Below are 24,670 nucleotides of genomic sequence, written 5' to 3' on the forward strand. Positions count from 1 at the left end.
TTGCACTTTAAACCACAGACGCCAGAAAGACACTGTCCTTTTGGTCTCTGCTAAAATAAATGTTCAATTATCGATGGGTGTGCTTTTTGTCTAAATTCATAAGATTGTGTGTGTGAACTCTATACACATACATAAAATGTCACGTTTATATACATAAACGTGAAATTTAATTTACTCCGATCAACCAAACCCCTTCACAATCCCAACGCCGGTCATCATCAACCTGGCAGTTTGTAACAGTCTATTTTCAATGGCAAATCCAACAAGCTACTGTACGTGCCACGTACGTGTGTTGGAATGCACGACCTAAACTATTATTGGATTAGAATTATTTAATTTGAACAGCAGATGGTGGACAACCTGCCAGGGATATAAAGTGAATGATCCTTGCCTTAGCTTGCAAAGACCGTACTATATGTTGTTAGATCAATTGACGGCCACAGGTATTCATTGATTGGTCAGTGACCTTATTTGAAATATATGAACATTTAAGAACGTTTAACATTAATCTTAATTTAAATAACCATGAACATGTTCAATCAAATATCATTTTAAATATACCTTTTAAATACTGGATTGTAAACAATACGTCCCTACTGAGCTGATAGGAGCTGGATAACCAATCCAAATGAGGAACGGTGTCAGCAAGGATGTGACGTTGGTGCACGAGGGCTGTGAGTGTTCTTGTACTTTTTGGGCGCATTCAGCGACTTGTAAGCGATCCGTATGTTGAAAAGGTGTCAAATGAAACCCTATGTATATACTTTTAAGAGCGACCCATCTGTTTAGTTGCAGATTTGAATGCTGTGATTGACCAAATAACCATTATTTTCTTTTGAAACAGACATAAAACAATAAATGGGCATTTAGGTTGATTTGTTTTTGTATCTTTTTGTTGTTTACTATGGCGGAGCCAGCTGAGAAAGGTATGTGGTGGTGTGCAGGGTACATGTATTTTGTTTTCTCGGTTAATGGAGTAAATGTCAGTCCGCTTTTCTAATGTGCATCAACATTTCTGCTCATATTGTTTTTGCAAACTCCACGAATACTTTATTTTTAATATGGTTACTCCTAACATGAATCAGGAATCGAATATTATAAAGTTTCGTCAAATATCTGTGAAGTACAGGGTGTGTATGTATTTGTTCCACCCCAGCTGTAACCAAGTGATTCAACAGATCATCTGCCCAGTGAAACCTAGATTAACTGTCTGATTTGAGTAAAGCACTGTACGGGCTTGGCAGAAGCAGAAAGCCTACATACCGGTAGATTTTCCAGGATCAGGCTTGGCGACCACCAGGTTGGATTTCACGTGTCATTTACCATCTGTCCTGTGTTCTCACAGCATACTACCGGTTCCTGGTATTGTTCTTTAACTGTCTCCTCACGTTTGGCTCCTACTTCTGCTTTGACATCCCTAGTGTCCTCCAGGAGCAGTTCCAAGGGGTGAGTTGCTTATCTTGATCAATAATGTGTGTGAAAGTAGCAACCTCACTAATGTAGCCTGTTCTTTATTTCATAAAGCTATGATTTTCTGGCATATTATTCATTATTTGATAGGAAGGTATGAAAGATAATTTATTTTTGTTGAGAGAGTTACGGGCCGGATCTCACCCCACTTTACAGCAGTACACTGTAGGATCAACCTAGGCCACAGATGGACTCATTTCCTATTCATTCTACAGATTGGGCTTAATAAATAACTAGCGCTTTGTGTTGCAATCATGAATGACACTTTCTGCACAAGGAAGATTTGGTTACAGTTGGTATTAAAATATTCACTGCTAATTTCCCCCCATGCGCAGAATATAACATGTCCCAATACAACACTATCCAATGGGACTGTGGATTGTGTGGAGGGGCTAGGGATGACGCCTCAGCAGTATAACCTGCTGTATGCCATCTACGCTTGGACGTGAGTTTAAACAGCTGCCGTATTCCATGAAATAATGAACCACAAGGCCCGTGTCTTAACGCCTGTCTCTTTGTCATGGCAACAGCAATGCAGTGGTGGTTATAATGGCCGGGTTCCTTATTGACAAACTGGGCAACCGCTGTAAGTCACTGTTGTCCACTACATTCAAGCGTGAACTCACAGTGGCGTTTTTCATCTTTGAATTCACATTCATTGATATATTACAAGAAGCCATGCGCCGTTCTCTAAGTGCTGAATGGAATGTTGGTTCTTCTCTTCTTTTCTTCTGTAGTTGGGGTCTTTCTGTTCTCCTTACTCTGTGTACTGGGGTCAGCGATCTTTGCTCTGGGCTCTCACTTCAAAGGAACAGCCTACCTGCTCCCTCTCATGCTCACCGGTCGCCTGCTGTTCGGCTCTGGAAATGGATCCCTCACCAGTAAGGCCTCTGTAATACCTCTTCCCACTCTAGTGTGTACTCTAAGAAATCCTCTTCCCTATCGCTAAGTACCCTATCTCTGTTCCTCAGTCGTCCAGAACCGAATCACAGCGTTCTGGTTCCGGGGGAAGGAGCTGGCCCTGGCTTTCGGACTGACCCTTGCCTTTTCCCGCCTGGGCTCTGTCCTCAACTTCTTCCTTACCCAGAGGTTTCAGTCGGAATACGGCTTGCAGTGGACCTTGTGGGGAGGTAGGGGATAAAATGGGCACGTTTTAGTTTACGGGACACAAAACGTCCTTTTTTTATTTAAGATGTTTACCAAGTAAAACTAATAGTAATACTGACTATACAAAAATAATAATAAAAATAACACACAACACACATTTGATTTTTGAAGGCTAATTCAAGCTGACACAATTAGGAGAATGGCGGACGTTTTGTACGAGCAGTAGAGGGTTTGGCGATGGTGAACGTTGTATTGTTATTATCTGCCTGTGCATTCAGTTAATATATATATATAATTTGACATTAGTTGTGACTGCCAAGGGGTGTGTATACGTGTGTGGGCAGGTACCTTGCTGTGTGTGCTGGGCTTCCTGTCTGCCATCACGGTCAGTGCCCTGGACAAGGTGGGCATGACGCAGCTGGGATTAGATGGGGTCATTCAGGCAGAGTCACGCAAAGTGGTGAGTTGAACAGGCTTGGGCGGTGTTCATTAGGCATCAAAAGATTCAAACAATCACTCTCCTTATTTTTGTTTTATTGCAAGGCTGTTACTGACATTAGTATAGTATAGGCAGCTTAAGTGGAGACACGGACCGTTGCCACTGGCGAAGCAGTTCAAACGATTTCCATTGTTTGCCCTAATGAAAACATTCTGTCATTTCCATATGCGTTTGACAGGATCAGTCTGATAAGTCTATTTGTGGGTGTCTGGGTGTCTTTCTGTGTGTAGAGGATTCAGGACGTAAAGCTGCTGTCTCTCAGATACTGGCTGCTGGTTCTTACCATTATGTTCTTCTACAACGGCATCTTTCCCTTCATAGCTGATGCTAGGTAATGACATACACATGCACATAGCTCACACACAGACACACGTACTAAACAGATCGACACGCCTACAAATACACACAAACAAATCTTACATTTCCACACTAAGAGATGAAATGCAAAACTTTTTTTTTTAGATGCCCATATTTTCTAATTTCCTTTAAGTAGGATTCTGGAATTCTGTTTTCTTCTATTCTAAATCGGTCAGAATATGGGAATTTTTTGAAAGTTCCCAGCGCTTTGCCAACTTAAATCAGACCCACAGTGCTGAAGGTTTCATGTTGAAACCGTATGCGGTTCCTCTGTCTACCTTTTCAGTAAGTTCATACAAGACAAGTACAGTGACTACACCCAGACGGAGGCAAGCTACATCGCTGGGGCAGTGTATGACTCCTCCCTGGTCCTCTCCGCCTTTGTGGGAATTCTCATCGTAAGTCAGCGTTACTTTACAGAAGGCTGCACATGACATCTTTACCTGAATCCGCGAAAGCCTAATAAAAACAAAAAACTGCTTTGTGGTATGTTTACTATTTGTCTAGTTACATATTTCCGTATTTTATTTTCTATATTAACGTTTTAAAACACAGTGTGTTGGTAATGTTGTCTGACGGTAAAATCCCATTAATTCCTACAGCTCTTCTTACATCAGCTGTGTTCAGTGTTATTACAGTTGTTCTCTTGTCAACACTTTGTGTGTGTTTGTTGCAGGACTATGTGGGCCTGCGTGGGGTCTTAGCTGTGGCTTGTGCTGTCCTCACCCTGCCTGTCTTTGGCCTTTTGGCCTTCACCTTTGTCCCCCCTCTGGTCTCCACCATCTGGCTGGGGGTCACCTACTCCTTTGCAGCTGTGAGTAGCCCCACTGAAGAGTTCAACAGAATATTCAAATGTATAATGAAATGATGCAAAAGGTCCTGACATTTTCATGCCCATTACATAATTTTTTAATTGAAGCACAGTGAAGATATATTTGCATCCTAAGTGGAATGTTTTTTTTTCTTCTTCAGGCAAGCATGTGGCCCTCTATTCCCCTTGTGGTCCCTCAGGCAACCCTTGGGACAGCTATGGGTCTTGCTACCTCAGTACAGATGATAGGAATTGGCATATCCAACCTGGTTGTGGGTCAGATCTTGGGAACAAAGTCAAGGTAGAGTAAACTGCAACACAGTGATGTGAGGCTGGCCTGGTTCTAGAGGTTCTGTGTAGACAAGATCAAATGTGCCGCCCTCAATTGCTACTATTAATCAGAAACATGTAGGTTATCTGCTACATACATTATAGTCAACTCAAGTATTGGCAACCTTCCTCAAATTGAGCGAAAAGGAATGTGAAAAATAAACTACACAAACATTCTAATTTTGGGCTTAAACATAATGAGGAGCCATAAAATGTAATTAACACAAAACATGTTATTGGATTGCTCGATCTTTTCCTTCTTATAAGAAGACAGGCCCGGCTGCAGGATCAAATGACTGAGGGGGGATTTCTTATAAATGAGGGGGCGTATATCTAATTCATATACCATTTGCAGTGTTTATGGGGAAATGGGGCAGCACAGATTCTGGAGAGGTACTGCCCCCTTTTGCCCCCCTGTGATGCCGGGTACCCCTAATATCGTCACCCCTACAGTGAACATTTTGGGATGTTTTCCCTGCAATGGATGACAGCACTGAGCCTGTTCCTGTTAAGTCAGACTAGGTTGACACAAACATTTGGAGGGATGGTGCACCACTCCTCTATTGAGAACATTAAGAGCCTTGTTAATTGTACATTTGCGCTTGCATACCACTCTCTTCAATTCAGACCACAGGTTCTCAGTTGGACTCAAGTACGGTGACTGAGGTGGCTAATGTAAAACGTACATTTTCTGTGATGATTTTGGTGTATGTTTGTTACATGGTCTTACTGAAAGGTCCATCCACAACCAAGTCTCAGTCTCCTGGCAACCAAGTTTTGGGCTAAAAAATTCCTAAGATGGAGGAATTCATCATGCCATCAATCTTAACCAGAGCCTCTTGACCACTAGTAGCAAAACAGCCCCAAAGCATCAATGACACTCCATATTTTACTGTGGGGATTGTTTGTCTCATTGTTTGGGGTGTTAATATTTTTGCATTAACTTTCGGTCAGTTGCACTAAGGGTGCCACTACTTCTCGAGCAGACTATATGTAAGATGGCTTTGAGGGAGATTTGGGGCTGTTTTTGTCTTTCCAACATGCTTTTGAGAGTTGTGCTGGGCAGGTTCAAGCTAACCCTCTCTTGCCCTTAACTTTGGGCACTTATTAATAGGCCAACACCCAGCACACCCTTAGAGAGACAGTGTGCTATGGGATCAGACACATTTTCATTTTTATGGGTCAGAATAATCAAAGGTGTTGTGTTGGTGGAGGTGGTTAGTTGATCTAGGAATATGCCACCTTCGTCAGTGCTGTTTAGTCGTCCCTAATGAGCTAGTCAGTATATATGTGATGTCAACAGACTGTGTATAAATGGTTTTGACATAATGTTATGACCATGTTAACTATGTGTGTGTAGTGATTCTAAGATCCCACTGTGGCGCTGGCAGCAGATGATGATCTTCATGCTGGCCAACACCATTGCTTGTATCATCACCTCCGTGCTGCTCAACGTGGTAGACCACCGGCAGGTCAGATTCACTTCCTACATCTGTCCTCCACTTCCTGTATCCCCCCTTCATTTCCTATTTTTCCTGCCTTTATATATTTTATAAATTTTTGCTGTTCAGTATAGTCACAGCACCAGAAATCAGCTGTTTTTATGTCAAATGATATCCGTAGTTGCTAGTTTGATGTTTATTTCAGCTTTTAGGATGTTCTTTAGTCAATATACACTACCGTGCAAAAGTTTGGGGTCACTTAGAAATGTCCTTGTTTTCCATGAAAACATACATGAAATGAATAGGAAATATAGCAAAATGAATAGGAAATACAGTCATTGGGTTAGAAATAATATTTTTTCCAATTGAAATAATAATTGCTTTGCTTTTGTCAAAGAATCCTCCATTTGCTGCAATTAGAGCCTTGCCCCTTGCTCTGAGACCTTTGGCATTCTAGTTGTCAGTGTGTTGAAGTAATTTGAAGAGATTTCACCCCATGCTTCTCAAAGCACCTCCCACTAGTTGAATTGGCTTGATGGGCACTTCTTACGTACCATACGGTCAAGCTGCTCCCACAACAGCGCAATAGGGTTGAGATCTAGTGACTGTGCTGACCACTCCATTATAGAGTGGCCACCAGCTGACTGATTCTTCCCTAAATAGTTATTGTATAGTTTGGAACTGTGCTTTGTGCATTGTCCTGTTGTAGGAGAAAATTTGCTCCAATCAAGCACTTTGGGTTTGCCAAGGCATTGCTAAATTGAGTGATTGCCTTTCTTCTTCAAGATCCCCTTTACTCTGTATAAATCTCCCACTTCACCACCACCAAAGCACCCCCAGACCATCAAATTGCCTCCACCATGCTTGACATTTGGCATCAAGCACTCTTCCAGCATCTTTTCGTTTGGTCTGTGTCTGATGTATGTTCATCTTTGTTATCCGAATACCTCAAACATAGATTTCTGTCCATAACACTTTTTTCCAATCTTTCTCTGTCCAGTGTCCGAGTTATTTTGCCCAAAACTAATCTTTTTTTTTTATTGGTCAGTCTGAGATATGGCTTTTTCTTTGCAACTCTGCCTAGTAGGCCAGCATCCCGGAGTCGCCTGTTGATATTAAGACAGGTGTTTTGCAGGTACTATTTAATGGAGGTGAGGATGAGGTGAGGATGAGAGGCGGCTGTTTCTCAAACTAGACACTCTCTAATGTATTTGTCCTCTTGCTCAGTTGTGCACTGGGGCCTCCCCCTCTTTCTATTCTGGTTAGAACCAGTTTGCGCTGTTCTGTGAAAGGAGTAGTACGATCTTGTTGGCAGTATCTCGCATGGATAGCCTTCATTTCTCAGAACGAGAATAGACTGTTGAGTTTCAGAAGAAAGTTTTAAATTTTTGGAGACTTTGAGACTATAATCGTACCCACAATTGCTGATGCTAGTCTATTGCTAGTCTATTGCTTCTTTAATCAGCACAACAGTTTTAGGTGTGCTAACATAATTGCAAAAGTGTTTCGTAATCATCAATTAGCCTTTAAAAATGATCAACTTGGATTAGCAAACACCATGTGCCATTGGAACACAGACTGATGGTTGCTGATTATGGGCCTCTATACATATGTAGATAGTCCATTAAAAATCAGACGTTTCCAGCTACAGTAGTCATTTGTAACATTAACAATGTCTACACTGTATTTCTGATCATTTTGATGTTATTTCAATGGGTTAAAAAGTGCTTTCCTTTTGAAAACAAGGACATTGATAAGTGACCCCAAACTTTTGAACAGGAGTGTAATTTTTCTACATGGAAAAAAAAAAACAAGACATTCGTCTTATGTCCTCAGGGTGGGATGCTGAACAAGATGTCCAAGAGGTCTGGCGCTTTGCCCCCCAGCACACCTTCAGACAGAGAACCTCTCGTGGAGGGAGAAGAGGGCCAGAATGAGGAGGAGGGGTCTGTTGGTTCACCCTCCATTAACAATTCCTAATCATCTTGTAGAAAAGTCTGCTTCTGTGTTGACATATTTACCCAAATTGATTTTATTTCTTTATTTTTGTGCCTTGGACACTTTTTTTGCTCCCATGTCAGATTTTCTGCAGATGTTATACACCGTGTTATCAGGTCATCAACCAAAATCTAGTATCGGATGAGGGATCCTGAGTCCAAACAAACACAATATTTTGATTTTGGTTTTCGAGCATCAGCTGTTGGTTTCAACATTTGCCACAACTTCTCGTTCGGGTATAATTTTGGAATTTGACCTGAACAATCACAAATCTTAAGATTTGTTGTTCTTCAGTCAAACAACCCACTATTTCACAGACCGTTAAAAATGCAAATATGCTGAAAATCGGATTGTTTTCAAATATGTGTTACTGCACTGTATATATCTCAATTGCTTTTCTTTTTTACTAGGGTTTTAAACAGTATTTGTCAAGGGAACATTTTTAAATCTGAGAATGGACATGAGATCCTCTCAATTAATGGTTCATAATCTTGTGTATTATTCTACTCTTATCTGGCATCAAACATTACGTTTGTGTCAATGGAGACATTTGCCCAGGTTCAAGGCCAATGTTATTCATCACTGGCCAATGAGTGCTCAATACAAAGCCAATAAGTGTTCATCACTGCTGCAACAAGTGGAACATGCCTTACAGTTGAATATTTTTCACCATGTGCAAATGCTGTGCGGATTTGGCAAAAATGTGTTTTATAGATACTGTTCTGTTTTGGTTGTAACTTTCTGTTGATAATGTGTAGCAGGTTATTATTGTAATTACTGCATTTATGATCAAAACTAATGTAAACTTTTTTTAAAGCTGCTTTTATTACAGATACCAGCTCTTGACTTGGCATGCAAGAGTTGAACATTGTCATTGTGATACTACAATAAGGGAATTGGAATTATTTTGTTTTACACTGCCAAAACATCACCAATAAAAAGGTGTTGTCTTTAATGTCCTGGAGTACTTGTCTTTTAAGGAAGATTGTTTTCACACTGAGAAGCCTAATGACTAGGTGTACTTATCATAGCTGTATTTCTGTGCATAAAATGTTTTCATACTGTATGTATAAATGGCTGCTTAAAAGAAAATCAGAGCAGGCATTATGATTAGTTTCTTATCAGTTCTTATCAGTCACTTTTTTAGTATCTTACTGTTCTCTGGATTCTATGGTGTCATCTGGGAATATATCATTGCAAACAGACACCATAGGATTTCTAAAAACATAAATGTAAAAATCAGATTAGAGTGTAAAATATCAATTGTGTATAGCCAGTAGCCCACCAGCAGTCTCAATGATTCTCCACTGGAGAAGACTAAGCTGAATGAAACCATGACGGATATTCAGAAGGATGGATATGAAGGGGAAGTTTAGATGCTATCTGATCAGAAATCACATTGAAAACACAAGAACGGAAAATGAAATGAATACATATTATGGAATGTGGAGGTAAATTCTGGATGCTTACTATGTAAATTTCTAGAAGCTACATTTTAGAATCAAATAATTGCTATGAGGATGAATATATTTTCAGCTTTATTGGATGGTATTTTTGTACATTCACTTTACCATTTGAAATTTATCATATAGATAGTCCCCTTATTTCAGGACACCAAATGTCTTGGAATGGATTAAAATAATAAAATGTACTACTGTTTAGTATTCACATCCTTTACATGGCTTGTTTGGCCTGGACTGGTTCTGTATGCAGATCGACAGTCTGTTTTAAAAATGCATTTTAACGTACACACCTATTCATTCAATGGTATTTCTTTACTTTTACTAAATCAAATGTATTTTATAAAGTCCTTTTTGTATCCGCAGTTATCACAAAGCACCTTTATAGATACCCAGCCTGAAACCCCAACAAGCAAGCAACAACTGGGTTGATGCACAGTGGCTAGGAAAAACTCCCTAATAGGACTGGACTCTGAGGGATGGATGGCCAGTCCTCTTCTGGCTGGAAGAATCATCTGGCGGCAACCTAACCTCCAACACAACCAAGAGGACTTTGAAAAGAAACATCTATGAGTCGTTCGGGCCTGGTAGTCCTGACGTGTGGTCCAAGGGCTCATGACCTCCTAAGTTTAAACAGGGCACAAGAAATGTCAGAGATCCTCTTCCACCAAATCGCTGAATAACAGTGAAGACATCAAAACTATGAAATAACCCAAAAGGTGTTAAACAAATCAAAATACATTTATATTTCAGATTGTAAGTAGTCACCCTTTTCCTTGATGACAGCTTTGCACATTCTTCACGTTTTCTTAACCAGCTTCACAAGGTCGTCACCTGGAAGAGTCTTAGTGTTTCCAAACTTCTTCCATTTCACAATGATGGAACCCATTGTGCTCCTGGGACCTTTCAATGTTTTAACACTTTTTGGTTGTAACGTTCCCTAGATTTATGCCTCGACCAAAGTGCAGGACCTTATACTGAAGTGCCTTTCCAAATCATGTCAAATCAATTGAATGTTCCACAGGTGGACTCCAAAAAGGTTGTACAGACATCTCAAATGTTATGAAAGGACACAGGATGCATTTGAGCTCAATTTGGAGTGTGATGACAAACTATCTGAATACTTGTTTTTTTAATTATTTCATTTTCCATTTTTAATGAATTGGCACAAATCAGAATAGGGTCAAGCTATATTCCTCACCCCTAACTTTGGCACTGCATAGGCAATATGCTATGGGATACAATATGTTTTAATGGGGCAGAATAGTGTATGGTGTTGTTGGAGGTGGTTCATTCAGCTAGGAATATTCCACCCATGTCAATTCTGTCTAATGAGCAAGTCATGGTGTTTTGACATAATGTTATGACCATGTTAACTATGTGTGTGTAGTGATTCTAAGATCCCACTGTGGCGCTGGCAGCAGATGATGATCTTCATGCTGGCCAACACCATTGCTTGTATCATCACCTCCGTGCTGCTCAACATGGTAGACCACCGGCAGGTCAGATTCACTTCCTACATCTGTCCTCCACTTCCTGTTTTTGCAGACCGTTATATAATTTGTGTTCAGGTTGTTCGGTGTAGTCCCAGGGCCTGAGATCAGCTGGGAAATCATGCTTTCATGTCAAATTATTCCATTAGACTGATGTTTATTTCACCTCTTAGGATGTCCTTCAGTCAGTAAATTGTTTCTACGTGTTATTTTTGTTAACTCACCCCCAGAGGGGTTCGATGAGGACAGGCTCGGCTCCAGGATCAAATGACTGACGGGGTATTTTTTTATAAATGAGAGGGCAAATCTAATTCATATACCATTTGTAGTGTTTATGGTGAAACAAAACTAGGGGGCACAGATTCTCTCTGGAGGGGCAGTGCCACCCCGTGGATCTGGGCCTGGATGAGGAGCTGCCTCCGCTCTTGGAGGGGTTCAACCAGGAGCTTACGTTGAATACGGTCTAAAGTGTTTATATTCCAACCTAATGTCAACTCTTTTGAAGCAGCTTTTATTATAGATCAGCTCCTGACTTTGCATGCAATTGCATATGAACATTGTCATTGTGAAACTACAATAAGGAATTTGAATGATTTTGTTTTACACTGCCAAAACAGCACCAATAAAAAGGTGTTGTCTTTAGGAGTACTTGGAGTACTTGTCTTATAAGGATAATGGTTTTCACCCTGAGAAGCCTAATGTAACACAAACATGACTAGGTGTACTTATCATAGCCGTATTTGTATGCATAAAATGTTTTCATACGTACACATGGCTGCTTAAAAGAAAATCGGATCAGGCATAATGGTCAGTTTCACGTAGCCTACTCTATATTAATGCACAATACTGAGGAACATTACTACTTGAGAAAGTAAAACCAAGTTCTTATCAGTCCCTTTTTCTAGTATTTTAGTAGACTTGGGATTCTATGATGTCATATGAGAATATACCATTACAGACACAGCTGGATTTCTAAAAGCCAGGTTTTTTAGAAATCCAGGTTTGAGCATTCACATGGATTCACCTGGGAGCTACACGAGCAGATAAAGCTGAATGAAACCATAATGGATATTCAGAAGGATTGATTTGTAAGGGATGTTAGGTAGCTATCTGACCTGGAATCACACACCACAAGTGCAAGTCTGCCCCTTGATCAAAGATCAATAGATCCCCCCAAAATGTTTGGTATATGTAGAGGCACATTCTGGAGGCGATCTGAGTATATTTCTAGAAGCCACATTTGGAATCAAATAATTACTATGTGGTTAAAGTATAGATTCCCAGCTTTTACTTAAGGATATTTCTGTAGTTATTGATTTCACCACATGATAACACTATATAGTGTACCTATTACAGGCACCAGACATCTGGGGACAGATTCAAATAATGTGTAAGATAATTGATGTTTAGTATTCAGTCACATGATTTGCATGGCTTGTTGGGCCTGGACTGCTTCAGTATGCAAACACGGGTAGTGTTTTTAAAATATTTATTTAAACTACTTTTAAGTATATTTTGTTGTATATTATAATGTATTTCACTGCAGTACAGTGCTTTTTGTAACAAGATACTCTTGAAAGATATATTTTGTATTTTCAAAGTACAGAATACTTTTCAAATGTCCGACTCCTTTGGCCCCAATGCAATACACTATAATCCAAAGTGGCTTATGCAAATTATCTTGTACTGGAAAAACTAGACTTTGTGAAGTGGGATTTGAGAAATAGTTAGTAGGGTGTGTAGAATCTGTAAATAGTGTAAATTTGTGAGGCTATGAAGATTATAGGTCTTGCAGCACATTCTAACCTGCGTATCCTGTTGGCCCCAATGCAAAACAATGTATCCCAAAGCAGCATATGCAAATTGCCTTAAACTTGGACAACTATTCTATATCAAGTGGAAGATGGCATTCAGGAAAAACTCAGTAGGGTGTGCAAAATCCATATGTTGTGATATCTTGTCATATCATCTGTTTTGGTACAATAACAATTTTTTTTTTGAAAGCATTTTTTTCTGTTTACAAAACATTTTTCAACAGTCCAGATAGATATGTGGTCTGAATTGATAATTGCATTTCGGTCATTTAGAATCCAAAGCGATGTATTGTCAGTGCAATGAACGAAGGTACGTAAATCACTACATACCCCAGTCAGACCAAAAATATAATGTTTTAGTTGCTGAAGCAAATTAATATTGGTCTTTTAAAAAACAAGATACAATAACTTGCGCAAATATCTTTCATTTTATTTTGATATTTGGTCTTGATTTATGTAATGGTATTTTGTAATTGTGTAATAGTATTTGGTCTCTTCAGCCTATTTCCATATTCTGTGTACAATGAAGCTTAATGGTTCAGCATCACTATCAGGCTGGCATCTGACCATAGTTCTGTGGAGTATCAAGTGTGTTTATTTTTATATTTAAAGACCCTAGTGAAGCTGGAGGAAGCAGAAGCCTTGGTTAAGCTCTCAACAAGGGCTGCTCAAGAGTTATGTCAGTCAAAAGGATGTCAGTTGTAAAGATACAAACGTTCTGTTTCAACCAAACAACATCATTGTGTTATAACCTGGTATATATGAAGATGGCGCTGACCAAACACATGGAGAGATTATATCTTCTCTGAAAAGCCAAACAGATCTTAGAAACCTTAACACAGGCTTCAGTCACGGTTAAGTCACTGTATATGCACTAACCTCCGTTGTAACTCTTTATACCACAGGAGGGAGCTATATATCAACATATGATAGCACATGCCATGTCAATTCTGATTAGATTAGACTAGACTACAGAGCATGCATTCATTTCATTTCCAAGAAAGAAAATGTTGGCCCACTTGGTAAAAGATAATGTGCAATATCTAAGTGAAATGTTCCTGCTACAGAACACTGATTACAAAATACTCCACTAGTATGGTCCAGTAAAGTTAAAGACCTTGGGCTGCCCACCTAACATTATCCTGTTGTTCCATAAAATTGGCATGGGTTTCTAGTATTTTCTATTGGACATATATCAATTGTAGTCTTAGTAGTGGGCGTGCTTCTTTGAATCATTGGTTCGCATTGCTGACAGTCAACATCTCATTTGTTTCCCGCCCCTCCTCTTCTCTCTGCTGACTGGCTCTCGGTGACTTTGCTCCAGACTCCGGAGAGCGTTTGCAGTTTTCAGAAAAAGCTACGGTGTTATGTAGCCGCCGCGACCACTGACCAAAATGCGATGGATATGGCTACAAACTGCAATTCCTGACGAAAGTTTGATCATTTTAACAATGGAAAATCTCTTTGAGGGGAAAAACAAGCGTTAATCACCTGGATATAGCTGCGATGCATACTGTTGTATACTTATGAGATATAGGCGAAACTGCAACTCTTGTCGTGGTGTTTCTATGGAGGCTCACGGGACCAATGCGGTGAGCGAGAGGACAGGCGAAATGTCACCTGTGTAGTCTTGTTGAGCAGCTTCTACTGAAGTTCTTACCCAGATTAAGAGTGGAATACAGCATCCTGGATTCACATACTGACGTTGTCAACTTATAAATTGGCCTGTGTGTGTGAAGAAAAAGTTATTACGACATTAACAGTAGCTGAGCTGGGAGGTACTTTGCGAGCAACAAGATGTTAAGATAATTGATATTACCTAGTCCTTAATTCCTATATAAATGACATGAAAAATATTTGTCGGTAAGAATTAGCTTGTACGTATCAAAGTAATGCGAACGTCACTGGTTTGCATGTTGTATAGTATTTTCTAATCGTAACGTTGGCGAAGGTATTCAGAAAGAGTTTCCCTGATGAAGTTTACAGAAATGAAAATTACCTCTTGTGTTGTGGAATTTGGAGTTACTTTGTATCATTACTGCAGACACTTGGACCAGCGCCTAGAGCTCCAACACTATTGACTGCAACCAACTGGGTTACACAGAGGAAGACTTGCGCAGTTTCAAACGGGAATTGATTGTGTTCTTTACGTTATCAGTTGGCACCCATTTAAACTCAGCTGGGTATTTTCAATCATGTCCTCGAAAGACAATCCATGTCGGAAATTTCAAGCCAACATTTTCAACAAAAGTAAATGCCAAAATTGCTTTAAACCCAGAGAATCTCATTTACTGAGCGACGAAGATTTAAATCAGGTAAGCAAGTGTTGCCATATGTTTCACTGGCATGTGGTCATGGTATTGTAACTGACGAGGGCGGAGGGAGGGAGGGGGGGTAAGCCCTGCTCTCTAGAAGACAAACTCCCTAAGCACCGTTTTCACTTGTTTTGATTAAGAAAGTTCGATTTGCCCAAAACAGGAAGTGTACCTGATGTAGTAGTAACCTGCTGTCAGCTATTGTTGCAATTGTATTTACATTTCAGCATTGTTTTGTTTGTGTGTTGTATTGACCTCTTAATTGAAGTCGTTATTGAACGTTACATGTAAAAATAAAATTGATCGAATTGGCCCACAACGGTTTCAGTCAATTGGATGTAAAATAATCATTATACCCAGGGAGTATCAGGATCATAAACACAACAAATGTGTAGCATATTATACAAATTGGATTTCTAATATATTTTCTGAATTGCCATGTAGTAGTACACAAAGAATTGGGACCCTTTTTGGCTTGTGAGCGCCACTTAAAATTACTTGCTGAGATTTTACATAAAGTGCATCTTCAGTTTCCTCACATGAGGGAGCACCTTGCTTCAAATGCCACAAACTGGTTTCAAAGAGGTGATGCATGCAGGTCAAATAGGTTAAGCTTGTCAAAGGCGCTGTAGGTAAGTGGAATGCACATTGCTTTAAACTACAATTTTAGCCTAATTAGGACTTTTATTTTTGTGAGAAAATATTCAGTGCTTACCTTGCACATCTGACATTGCTGCTCTTGCCTGGATGTGAGATGGCTAGCTAGGTATGGCCTGGGTAAAGAATAGTATTTTATTGTTATGGTGATGCGTTAGTGCATACTCTGAGAGGGATCCTGAAAGCCATATCATTTGATGAGACGAATACAGGTGTAGATGCTGTGACGGTGCTGGCTCTCACCACTGTATACCATGAAGTATGGACAGGTCCAGGCCTTTGTTAAACTCTTAAAGATTCCGGTGTTCCTGACTCAACACTGATAATACTTATGACAAAATATGGGATTGACTCTTAGTTTTTGCACTCACAGACCCGCCCCAACCCACGCCAATTCATATGAAGACTTTTGCTGGTTGACTTTATTTTCTTTAGGAGTGATACGTCTGTTTTGACTAGAGATATACCTTCAGTGGGAAACAACACTATCTAATCCACGATATTGAAAATGGAGACTGTCCTCCTTGCATGGATCAAAATAGCTCTCTGACTGACTATCTCACCTAGTGGAATTCCTGACCCAAAAGGCTATCAAAGTTGTCCTCAGTGGGTTGCTGCCAAAAGAGGGTTATCGTTGTGCTACTGACATACAGACAGTCTTGTTAGCCAGACCTCTCTTCATCACCAAAGGCCCAGCACACACTACATGGGAGATACCGTGTCTCTGTAAATCTCCTTCCCAACATATTTCCAGGAAGAGCTTTTGTCATTCGTTTAGTATTTGCCCTTCCCACTTATCCCATCCAGCTCACATTCTCTCAGTGTGGTATTACACAGTCATTACCATGGCAGGGAAGGGGGGGTTGTGAGCTGAACGTACCATACGAACTGACTGCTTTAAAGCATCGAAGGGTAAAAGCTGACCTAGATCCGTCTCGTCCATCCTCTCTCAGGAGGATTCAGCGTTGGGCCCCCCGTCCGCTGTGAGAAGAGATGACTCTTATTTTCCCCTCAGACTCCTGCTCTGTCTCTCTCTTTTTCTTAACCTGTAATTTTCCAGAGGCAAGGAGGTAACATTGTGAAACATTTATAGATTATCCTCACCCCCCCAGTAATATGGTCAGACATTGGCTTAATCGGAATCAACAGACGTTATCCCCGAAATGCCACATGGATTCCCTGCTGTGCCCCACCATGGGTAGCTTATGAATGTTTAAGCATATAGACGCAATCCTGAGTGGCTGTGAACAGTGGAGAGGTTGCCAGTGAAGAAGATTCATGTTCCTTTTGAAAATGGTGCTATAGTTAACACTGTTACCGTATATCACCCCAAAGAGACCGACACGGACACTGTTACCCTACATAGGCCGTAGCTGGGTAGGCGTTTGACCTTGATGAGATGATATCTGTGGGATATTTAGACCTTTGGTCTATCGTTTAATGCTGTGTCTCTTTTTGTTCTTTCCCAATGCGACTCAATGGATTTATAGAGTTATACTGAGCATTTCCCATAAGCCAATTTGTTTGTTTAGGTATTTAGGTGTAGGTAAGTAGAAGTCTGTTTAAACATGCTCAACAACACTGCAGCAATGGCTATACAACCAATGAGACCAATCCCTTCAGGTGAAGTTGAAGCTCTAAAGGCTTTAGTAGTGTTGTTTTGCCTACATAGCCTAATGAACATGTTTTTACCTAACTGTTGCCTGTGTGAGGATGTGTTTTTATTTTATTTTAGGCAGTGAAGTCGAGATTCCTAAGCTTGTATTCTGAGTGAAGTGAAAGGCTTAACGTCACAACATTGCCTCCCACATGCCCCTTCTCCTTCCGCTTCGTTCCTCTCTTGCTTTCCCCTGTCCAATATCCACCCACTTTGAGGGCTCACAGGGAGAATCACGTGTGTTTAGTTTTTCCCTTCTGCTTTTTAAAAAGCAGTAGAGGGCAGGCAGCATGGTGTGCTGGAATGCAGCCAGTTGAAATGTAGGCAGCCTGCACACACCTCACAGCTGATCCAAACCGCCGGCCACATACTGTAGCCTCACAACCTGTAGACAGACAGCCAGTGTCATATGGAAGCTACAATTCATCATATGGTAGCTGTTGTAAGGGGACAAGCACCCAACCCCATAGTAGTAAGTACACTACTACTACTACTTCTACTACTCAAGGTAAATAATAATAATATGTCAAGCATTATTTTACAAAAGGCAATTCAGCTACTTACTGAACCCAGTGAAATGAGTTTAAGCTTTGTTATAATTGTGAAAGTTTATGCTTAATATTAAAGTATGGGGGTTGTGAAGGTTTAATGTACTTTATTTATTTAAATATATAAATCTGTATTAAACAGCTATAATTAAAGGCTAATTCAGTGTTCTTAATGGAGACAAACATGAGCTACCCTGCAGATGCTCTTATCTAGGGAGTCTTAGTAAATCCATTATCTTCCCAAGTAATCCTTTTGTTAAACCTTTCTTTAATCCATCTTTATTTGTTTCTTTCCTGTCAGGCAAAACCCATATACGGAGGATGGTTGCTCCTGGCACCCGAAGGAACCAATTTTGACAATCCCTTGCAGAGATCTCGGGTGAGTTAACTTCTGGTTGGTTTTAACAAAGATATAAAAATAAAATTGAGATTTTCTAATGTACTTTAGATGTGGCTTTCTAGCTGCTGGTCACTGAATCATTTGGGTACAATTATGCATATGAACAAGAAAGATCATATCTTGTCAAGTTATAGGCCTACAGTAATTTGTCTTTCTGTCCCCTCTGAAATTACACATTTCACTGAAAACTTTTCTTTCAATTAAAATCTCTGTGGCTTTTTCAAACAGTAATCAGGAAAACGTTGATTGGATTATCTCTGAAAGCTGAGAATTCTTGCATGTGCTTGAAAATATTCCTTCTGAAGGGGATCGTTTAGGACAGGGCTACCCAACCCCGTTCCTGGAGATCTACTTTCCTGTAGGTTTTCTCTCTAATTTTAATTTAGCACACCTGATTCTAATAATTAGCTGGATGAAAAGCTTAATCAGGCTAGTCATAAATGGGGTTGAAGAGAAAATATACAGGACAGTTGATCTCCGGGAACAGAGTTGGGCAGCCCTGGTTTAGGTTATTAGCAATGAAGGCCTTTTATGCTACTTCCAAACTAGTCTGGGCAACATTTGTACACTCCAATATATTGGAACCTAATAAACTGAGTAAACAAACAACGCAACATTTTGATACTTATATCAGAAAGTTATGCAAAACCCAATACCCCTGTGTAAAAACAAAACAAAAAAGACAAAAAAAAACTGATTTAGCCACCTTTAACAGTAATGACTGGAGCCCAACGCTTCCTGTAGTTCTTGATCATTCTCTAAGCACAGTGGAGGAATTTCAGCCCTCTCCTCCTTGCGGGACCTCTTTAACACAGTGACATTTATGGGTGTTTGAGCATGGACTGCTTGTTTCATGGCACAACTTCTCAATGGGGTTTAGGCCTGCACTTGACTGAGCTATTCCATTATTTTAAACGGCTCTTCAGCCACTCTGTAGAAATTGCTTTTGTGATTCTGATCATTGTTCCAGCTGCACTTATGCTTCAGCTCGTGGACTGATGACCAGACATTCTCTTGTAGAATTCTCTGATACAAAGCAGAACTGATGGTTCCTTCAACGGTGGCATGTGGTCCTGGTCCTAATGCTGCAAAGCGTAGCCAAACCATCACATCATGCTTGATCGCTGTTGTGAGGATCTTTATGTGGAATGCAGTGTTTGGTTTCTCACCAGACATAGCAAGGTCCATGTTGCCCAAAACGTTCCGTGTTTGACTAATCTGTCCAAAGAACATTGTTTCATAACTCTTGAGAATCATCCAGGTACCTTTTTGGCAAACTTGATACATGATGTCATGTTTTTCTTGGTGAGCTGTGGTTTCTGCCTTGTTTTGTTCAGTGTCTTTCTGATTGTGGAGTCATGAACACTGACATTAGCTATAGCAGTTTCCTTCAAACTGAATGCAGATACATTCAGCGGCCACTTCGTTACTTGCAGGCAGGGGTGTAGATTTTTGGGGATGACCCCACAAATATTACAGACAGGTTATAGTGACCCCCCTTGCTAAAGAATGAAAATTGACCCTTACCCCCCCCCCCCCAATATGAAACACAAACCTACGCCCTTGGTTACACCACCCGTTAACGAAAATGGATTGCTTGTGCAGACAGAGTGAGTCCCATGTCCCTGGCTTGCCATATAAAACAGCCAGACAGGCATTAAGTTACGTTTTGATGGAAAGTTAGATAGGGCAAAGCCAGTGACTTATCCGACTTGGATTGTGGTGTGATTATGTGTGCCAGTATCTCAGAAACGGCAAAACCAGCTTGTTGCTGAGAGGTTGAAAGGAGAATGGCAATACTTGTGCAAATTAATACCACACTTTGTTTTATTATTACCAGCTAAAGAGTGTCTCCAGTGGGAAGGCAATCACCAAGACTGGGATGTTGCGTGGTTCAATGACTACAGGTTCAGTTTAGTTGAGTGGCCTCTGCAGCACCCAGACCACAACTCAATAAAGCATCTTTATGATGAGATGAGCTGTTGGAAGCATCAATGTACTTGTAGCAGCAGTGTAATACCATTGCATCAGTATAGACCACCCTCCCTGTGGAATCCATTCCCAGAAGAATTCACTCTGTTCTGGAGGGTCCAATCCCGGTACTACATGGGTATTACCTAATAAACTGGATTGGTACCGTACTAGATGGGTTGCTGATAAGTTTGTCAGTAGTGTAAATACAGATGGTATCCATGACCAGTGTTTGGAAGGGAGCATCTGCGTCTGCCTTTTATCAGTAGATAAAATTCCAACTACATTCATAGTTTGAAAATGCAAATTGTCTGCTGCTTACTTCTTCCGCTCTTGCTTTTCACTGTAATGCTGCATGTCGTTTGTTGTTCTTGTCATCCAGTCAAACTGGCAGTTGAAAGAATTAATGCAAGAGCCTCCTTGTTGCAAACAATGGAAGATGGAATTAAAATAACAGAACAGAATGTTGAAATGAGAAGTACTGCTTACAGCATAAAACAGGAAGGCTTTGCTATTGAGATAATAGTCTGGTCAGAAACATCACAATTAAGTTTGCCAACATTTGCTCTCTAGCTCAGATCTTCTCTTGGTGTTATGAAGATGAGACTGCTTCTACGCGTTCAGAAGAGATGATTAATAACAAGCAATACGTTTGAGTGTACTTGGTTGCTCACTCTCCTGTTTACTGCTTCCCTCACCACTCACAGCTCCCCGATTGCCTGATTAGTGAATGCTTTCTGTGAACTGGACTATGATATTAGGTTTGCGAAGGAAAAATAAAATCACTTTGGGGTTTTTCTTAATGTTATCAATCTCACGGTTGTTTAAATGTTCACCACCTTTGATCATAGACTTGGAACTAATAATTAACAGTGACTTGTTTCTGTACAGAATCACTTTGTTTTCCGCTTTTCCAATAAGCAAACAACCTGTAGGAATCAAAGTTAAATTGGCATATTTTTTGTTACATTTAGCTAATTATGTTACTCCAATCCATTTGAATGAAGTAGCTATTTATTGGATGGACAAGCTTGGTAGTAGATCCAAGCTTGATTAACAGACAAGTGTATGGGATGAGATACATAAAGAATCTAGCTGGGCTTGACTTGAAGCTCTGGGCATCATGATATGATATGACACGCTATTAGCTGTATTACAGAATTGCAAGATTACTGTGCTCCAGTGGCAACTATGGAGAAACTTTGAACATTAACCTTAACTATACAACAAGCACAGAAAGCGATAAGACCAAGAAATCCCTGCTGAAGATGCCTCCCCCTGTCCAGGTGATCCTGGTCTTGTCTGTATTACCCGTGGGGTTTCCCAAATACTTCTCTAACTTGGAAAAGGGAATTCATTGTTCTCTGATTTAAATATCCCTTCCTATCTTCAGAATTGTTTAGTAACTACAGTTGAGGTAATGCTTTGGAGGCAAAGGACCTACAATATTAATGCACATGAAGAAGTAGGCAAATATCTATCCACAGTGAAAATATAGCAACCGTAGCCTAATTGTCAACCTGAAACAATCATTTTATTAAGTTGGACATCAAAATACCTTACGCAGTTTTGCTTGACATGTTACCAGAATCAGCAAATTTCTTAAATACCTCAGTAGTCTTACTTCCTAATAATGGCAGGACAAATAGTGTACTCTGGAAGTGAGGCTGAAGTTTTAGGAGTTTTTCTCTATTAACGGCAAACTTAGTTTGCACTTTCTCTGGTATATACTGTGTGTGGCAAAATTGCAGTCCTGCACTAAACCTGGTTTCTCTTGCTTTCGTCAGTTAAACACTGAGTGGGTAGCTTCCTGTGGGAATCTTGGTGTGCCTTCTTGAAAAAACCTCCGCCAAGCTCTTTCTCAGTGGCTAATGAGCATAATATTGACTGTCCCTCTGATGCCGGTCCCCCAGGGTACAGTGGTGGGGCCTCATACTGTAAGACCACTTCCTGTGTCAGTTATGATATGATATGTCAGAGCGTCCTGAAAGAGGAGGACAGAGGGAAGTTCCACTTCTCACACAGCCCCTGATGGCTTCCATATGGAGGGGAATCATTTCTGGAGCCATCGGCCTCAGTCCTGTCAACAGTGTCCTCATGGTGATAGCACTCAACAGCATTTTTTCTGGCCTTTGCTTGTGTGCACTTTTTCATTAGGGTAAATAAACAGCGCTGGGTTGAGGGCTGAAATCGTTGGTCTGTAGGAAAGGTCTACGGACTCGAGCTTGTGGCTTCCTTATATATAAAGTTTTCAGAGGACTAAACTAGGGATATACCGATACCAGTATCGGGTATCTGGCTGATACTGGGCTCATGTACTTGTACTCATACTCATAGAAGTATACGTATATAATATAGAACTCAGATTGGTAGAGCGGTACGACGGAGATGTCAGCAATGACACAAGTAGAGTGCAAGCTCTGTTCTGCTACATTGTCAAGAGGAGGACATGAAAAACACAAATTTAAACACAAGCAATTTGATTAAACATCGTTAGACACCACACAGCACAGAGTTCAAATTGTATGCTAATGCTAGCAGCGCAGGACGACAACAACAGCTCACTTCGCAGAACCAAAATAAAATGTCCATAGACAGCCCGCCGGCACCAAAATATGAAATGGCAGAGCATGAAAAGATTCAATGAATCGCGCACAGTTTACTATTGCACGAGCATCAGTGCAGAGAAACAACGTCCTGCACGCTCAGAGTATCAAACTAGGTAGTGAGGTAAGAGAAAAGTAACTGTCTGTGTATGCGCACGTTTGTGTTGAATTGTCAGTAAGTGGCGATTACATTCATATAAAGGTAGCCATCGTCTGAACGACAACTCAGGTAAGAAGTTAGCTAGCTAACTTTCACAACTCGATAGCTACAATGGATTCACGTCATGCAGACAACGTTAGAGATTTAACAGCAACAATAATACTTGAGATTTTCGTCTTTTGCCTTCAAAATAGGAGCAATTCAATGTGCTTTACAGTAAAAAAAAAAATACAAAATGCAATGGAATTCATCTGCAGATTGTTAAATTTACACAGAGGTTATTCCTCTGATAGCACCAGAACTTGCATTATGATTGGTAAAAGATAGCAAAATATACATTTAATAACAAAATAAATCAAAAAGAGAAATGTATAAAATAGTGCATAATAACAAAACAGAATAAGAAAATAGAAAGAATAAAACAAAATAAAATGTGATAAAAAACATAGGAAGATATAAAAGCTGTAAGAATAAACAGTGCAGTTAAGTTTAAGTGATAAAAACATAGGAAGCTATAAAGCTAAACATTGTGGTTAAGTTTAAGAGCTCAGTCATAGGCACGTGAAAAGAGAACCTGGATTTAAAAATGGATACGTTTTGTGGACGTCTAAGATCTTCTGGTAGTTTATTCCAGTTGTGTACAGCATAACTGCTAAACGCAGCTTCTGCATGGACTCTGGTCTCTTCAAGCTGACCTGTGTTCATGGATCTAAGAGCCTTGCTCGGTTTATATTCTTCAAACATATCAGAAATGTATTCAGGTCCTAAACCATTCAGAGATTTATAAACTAAAAGCACCACTTTAAAATCTATTCTGTTTCTGACTGGAAGCCAATGCAAAGATTTAAGAACCGGAGTGATGTGCTCTGTTCTCTTGGTCCTGGTTAACATTCTAGCAGCTGCATTCTGAATGAGCTGCAGCTGTTTTACAGTCTTTTTGGGGAGTCCAGTTAAGAGGCCATTACAGTAGTCAACCCTACTAGAGATAAAAGCATGGATGAGCTTCTCTTGGTCTTTTTGGGACACCAGGCCTTTGATTCTGGCTATATTTTTTAGATGATAGAATGCTGTTTTGGTGACCGATTTTATATGACTAGGAAATTATTATTTTGGCCAGTAAAAGATATGCTTGGCTGGTGGATTTTTTTCATCTACCAGTCCCATTGGCAGGTGAGCCAAAAAGTTAATTTCAGAAACAATGCCAGTATTGGGACACACTAACTTGTCATAAAATTGTCTCAACATTAGATCATTTTGTCATGCATTAACATCATGCCAAATTTAAATATTTAGCTAGACACAACTAAGTTTACTTACAAAACAAATAGCATCAATGAACTATATGGCTTTTGCGACTGGCCGATTTAATAGCTTATTAGCCTGAAATAGGCCTACTAGTATCTTACTACTTGGAAAAATCATAAGAATTGGGCAATTGCAAGCAAGACTGAAGACAGACTTTACACTGAAAAAAAGCTATATTATTTCATGGCACCACAACGTTTGTTTTTCATTCATGAATTACTTTTTCGTCAAGTGAAAAGACGAGAGAATCGCGGAAACACCAGAACCCGG

General features: G+C 40.1%; 2 protein-coding genes across 13 annotated transcripts in view; both read left to right on the plus strand.

Annotated features, from left to right (window-relative positions):
• The first annotated feature begins 603 nt into the window (after window positions 1-603).
• mfsd1l (major facilitator superfamily domain containing 1-like) lies at window positions 604-8,969 on the plus strand. Of its 3 annotated transcripts, none has more exons than XM_010905041.3 (13): window positions 604-674; window positions 1,346-1,446; window positions 1,806-1,915; window positions 2,001-2,056; window positions 2,208-2,351; window positions 2,442-2,600; window positions 2,922-3,037; window positions 3,307-3,407; window positions 3,720-3,831; window positions 4,110-4,247; window positions 4,406-4,545; window positions 5,935-6,046; window positions 7,853-8,969. In XM_010905041.3, the coding sequence occupies exons 1-13, from the start codon at window positions 629-631 to the stop codon at window positions 7,994-7,996; spliced, it is 1,479 nt and encodes a 492-aa protein (XP_010903343.2). In that variant the 5' UTR covers window positions 604-628; the 3' UTR covers window positions 7,997-8,969. The 3 variants fall into 3 exon arrangements, with proteins under 3 accessions (XP_010903343.2, XP_010903349.2, XP_028975973.2); XM_010905047.3 differs by lacking the exon at window positions 604-674 and adding an exon at window positions 683-926; XM_029120140.2 differs by lacking the exons at window positions 604-674; window positions 1,346-1,446; window positions 2,001-2,056 and having other exon boundaries at window positions 1,812-1,915.
• A 5,036-nt stretch (window positions 8,970-14,005) lies between these two features.
• si:ch73-103b11.2 (myosin phosphatase Rho-interacting protein) overlaps window positions 14,006-24,670 on the plus strand; it is a 72,863-nt gene continuing 62,198 nt past the window's right edge. For 2 of the 10 annotated variants that reach the window (XM_020046582.2, XM_020046581.2), the window contains exons 1-2: window positions 14,082-15,096; window positions 18,260-18,337. In XM_020046582.2, the coding sequence (XP_019902141.2) occupies window positions 14,977-15,096; window positions 18,260-18,337 (198 nt within the window). In that variant the 5' untranslated portion in view covers window positions 14,082-14,976. Of the gene's footprint in view, window positions 15,097-18,259; window positions 18,338-24,670 lie in introns of all 10 variants that reach the window. The other 8 variants (XM_020046578.2, XM_020046575.2, XM_020046576.2 and 5 more) reach the window with 8 other exon arrangements.

Source organism: Esox lucius, chromosome 5 (genome assembly GCF_011004845.1).
Source record: "Esox lucius isolate fEsoLuc1 chromosome 5, fEsoLuc1.pri, whole genome shotgun sequence".
NCBI classification, from domain to species: domain Eukaryota; kingdom Metazoa; phylum Chordata; class Actinopteri; order Esociformes; family Esocidae; genus Esox; species Esox lucius.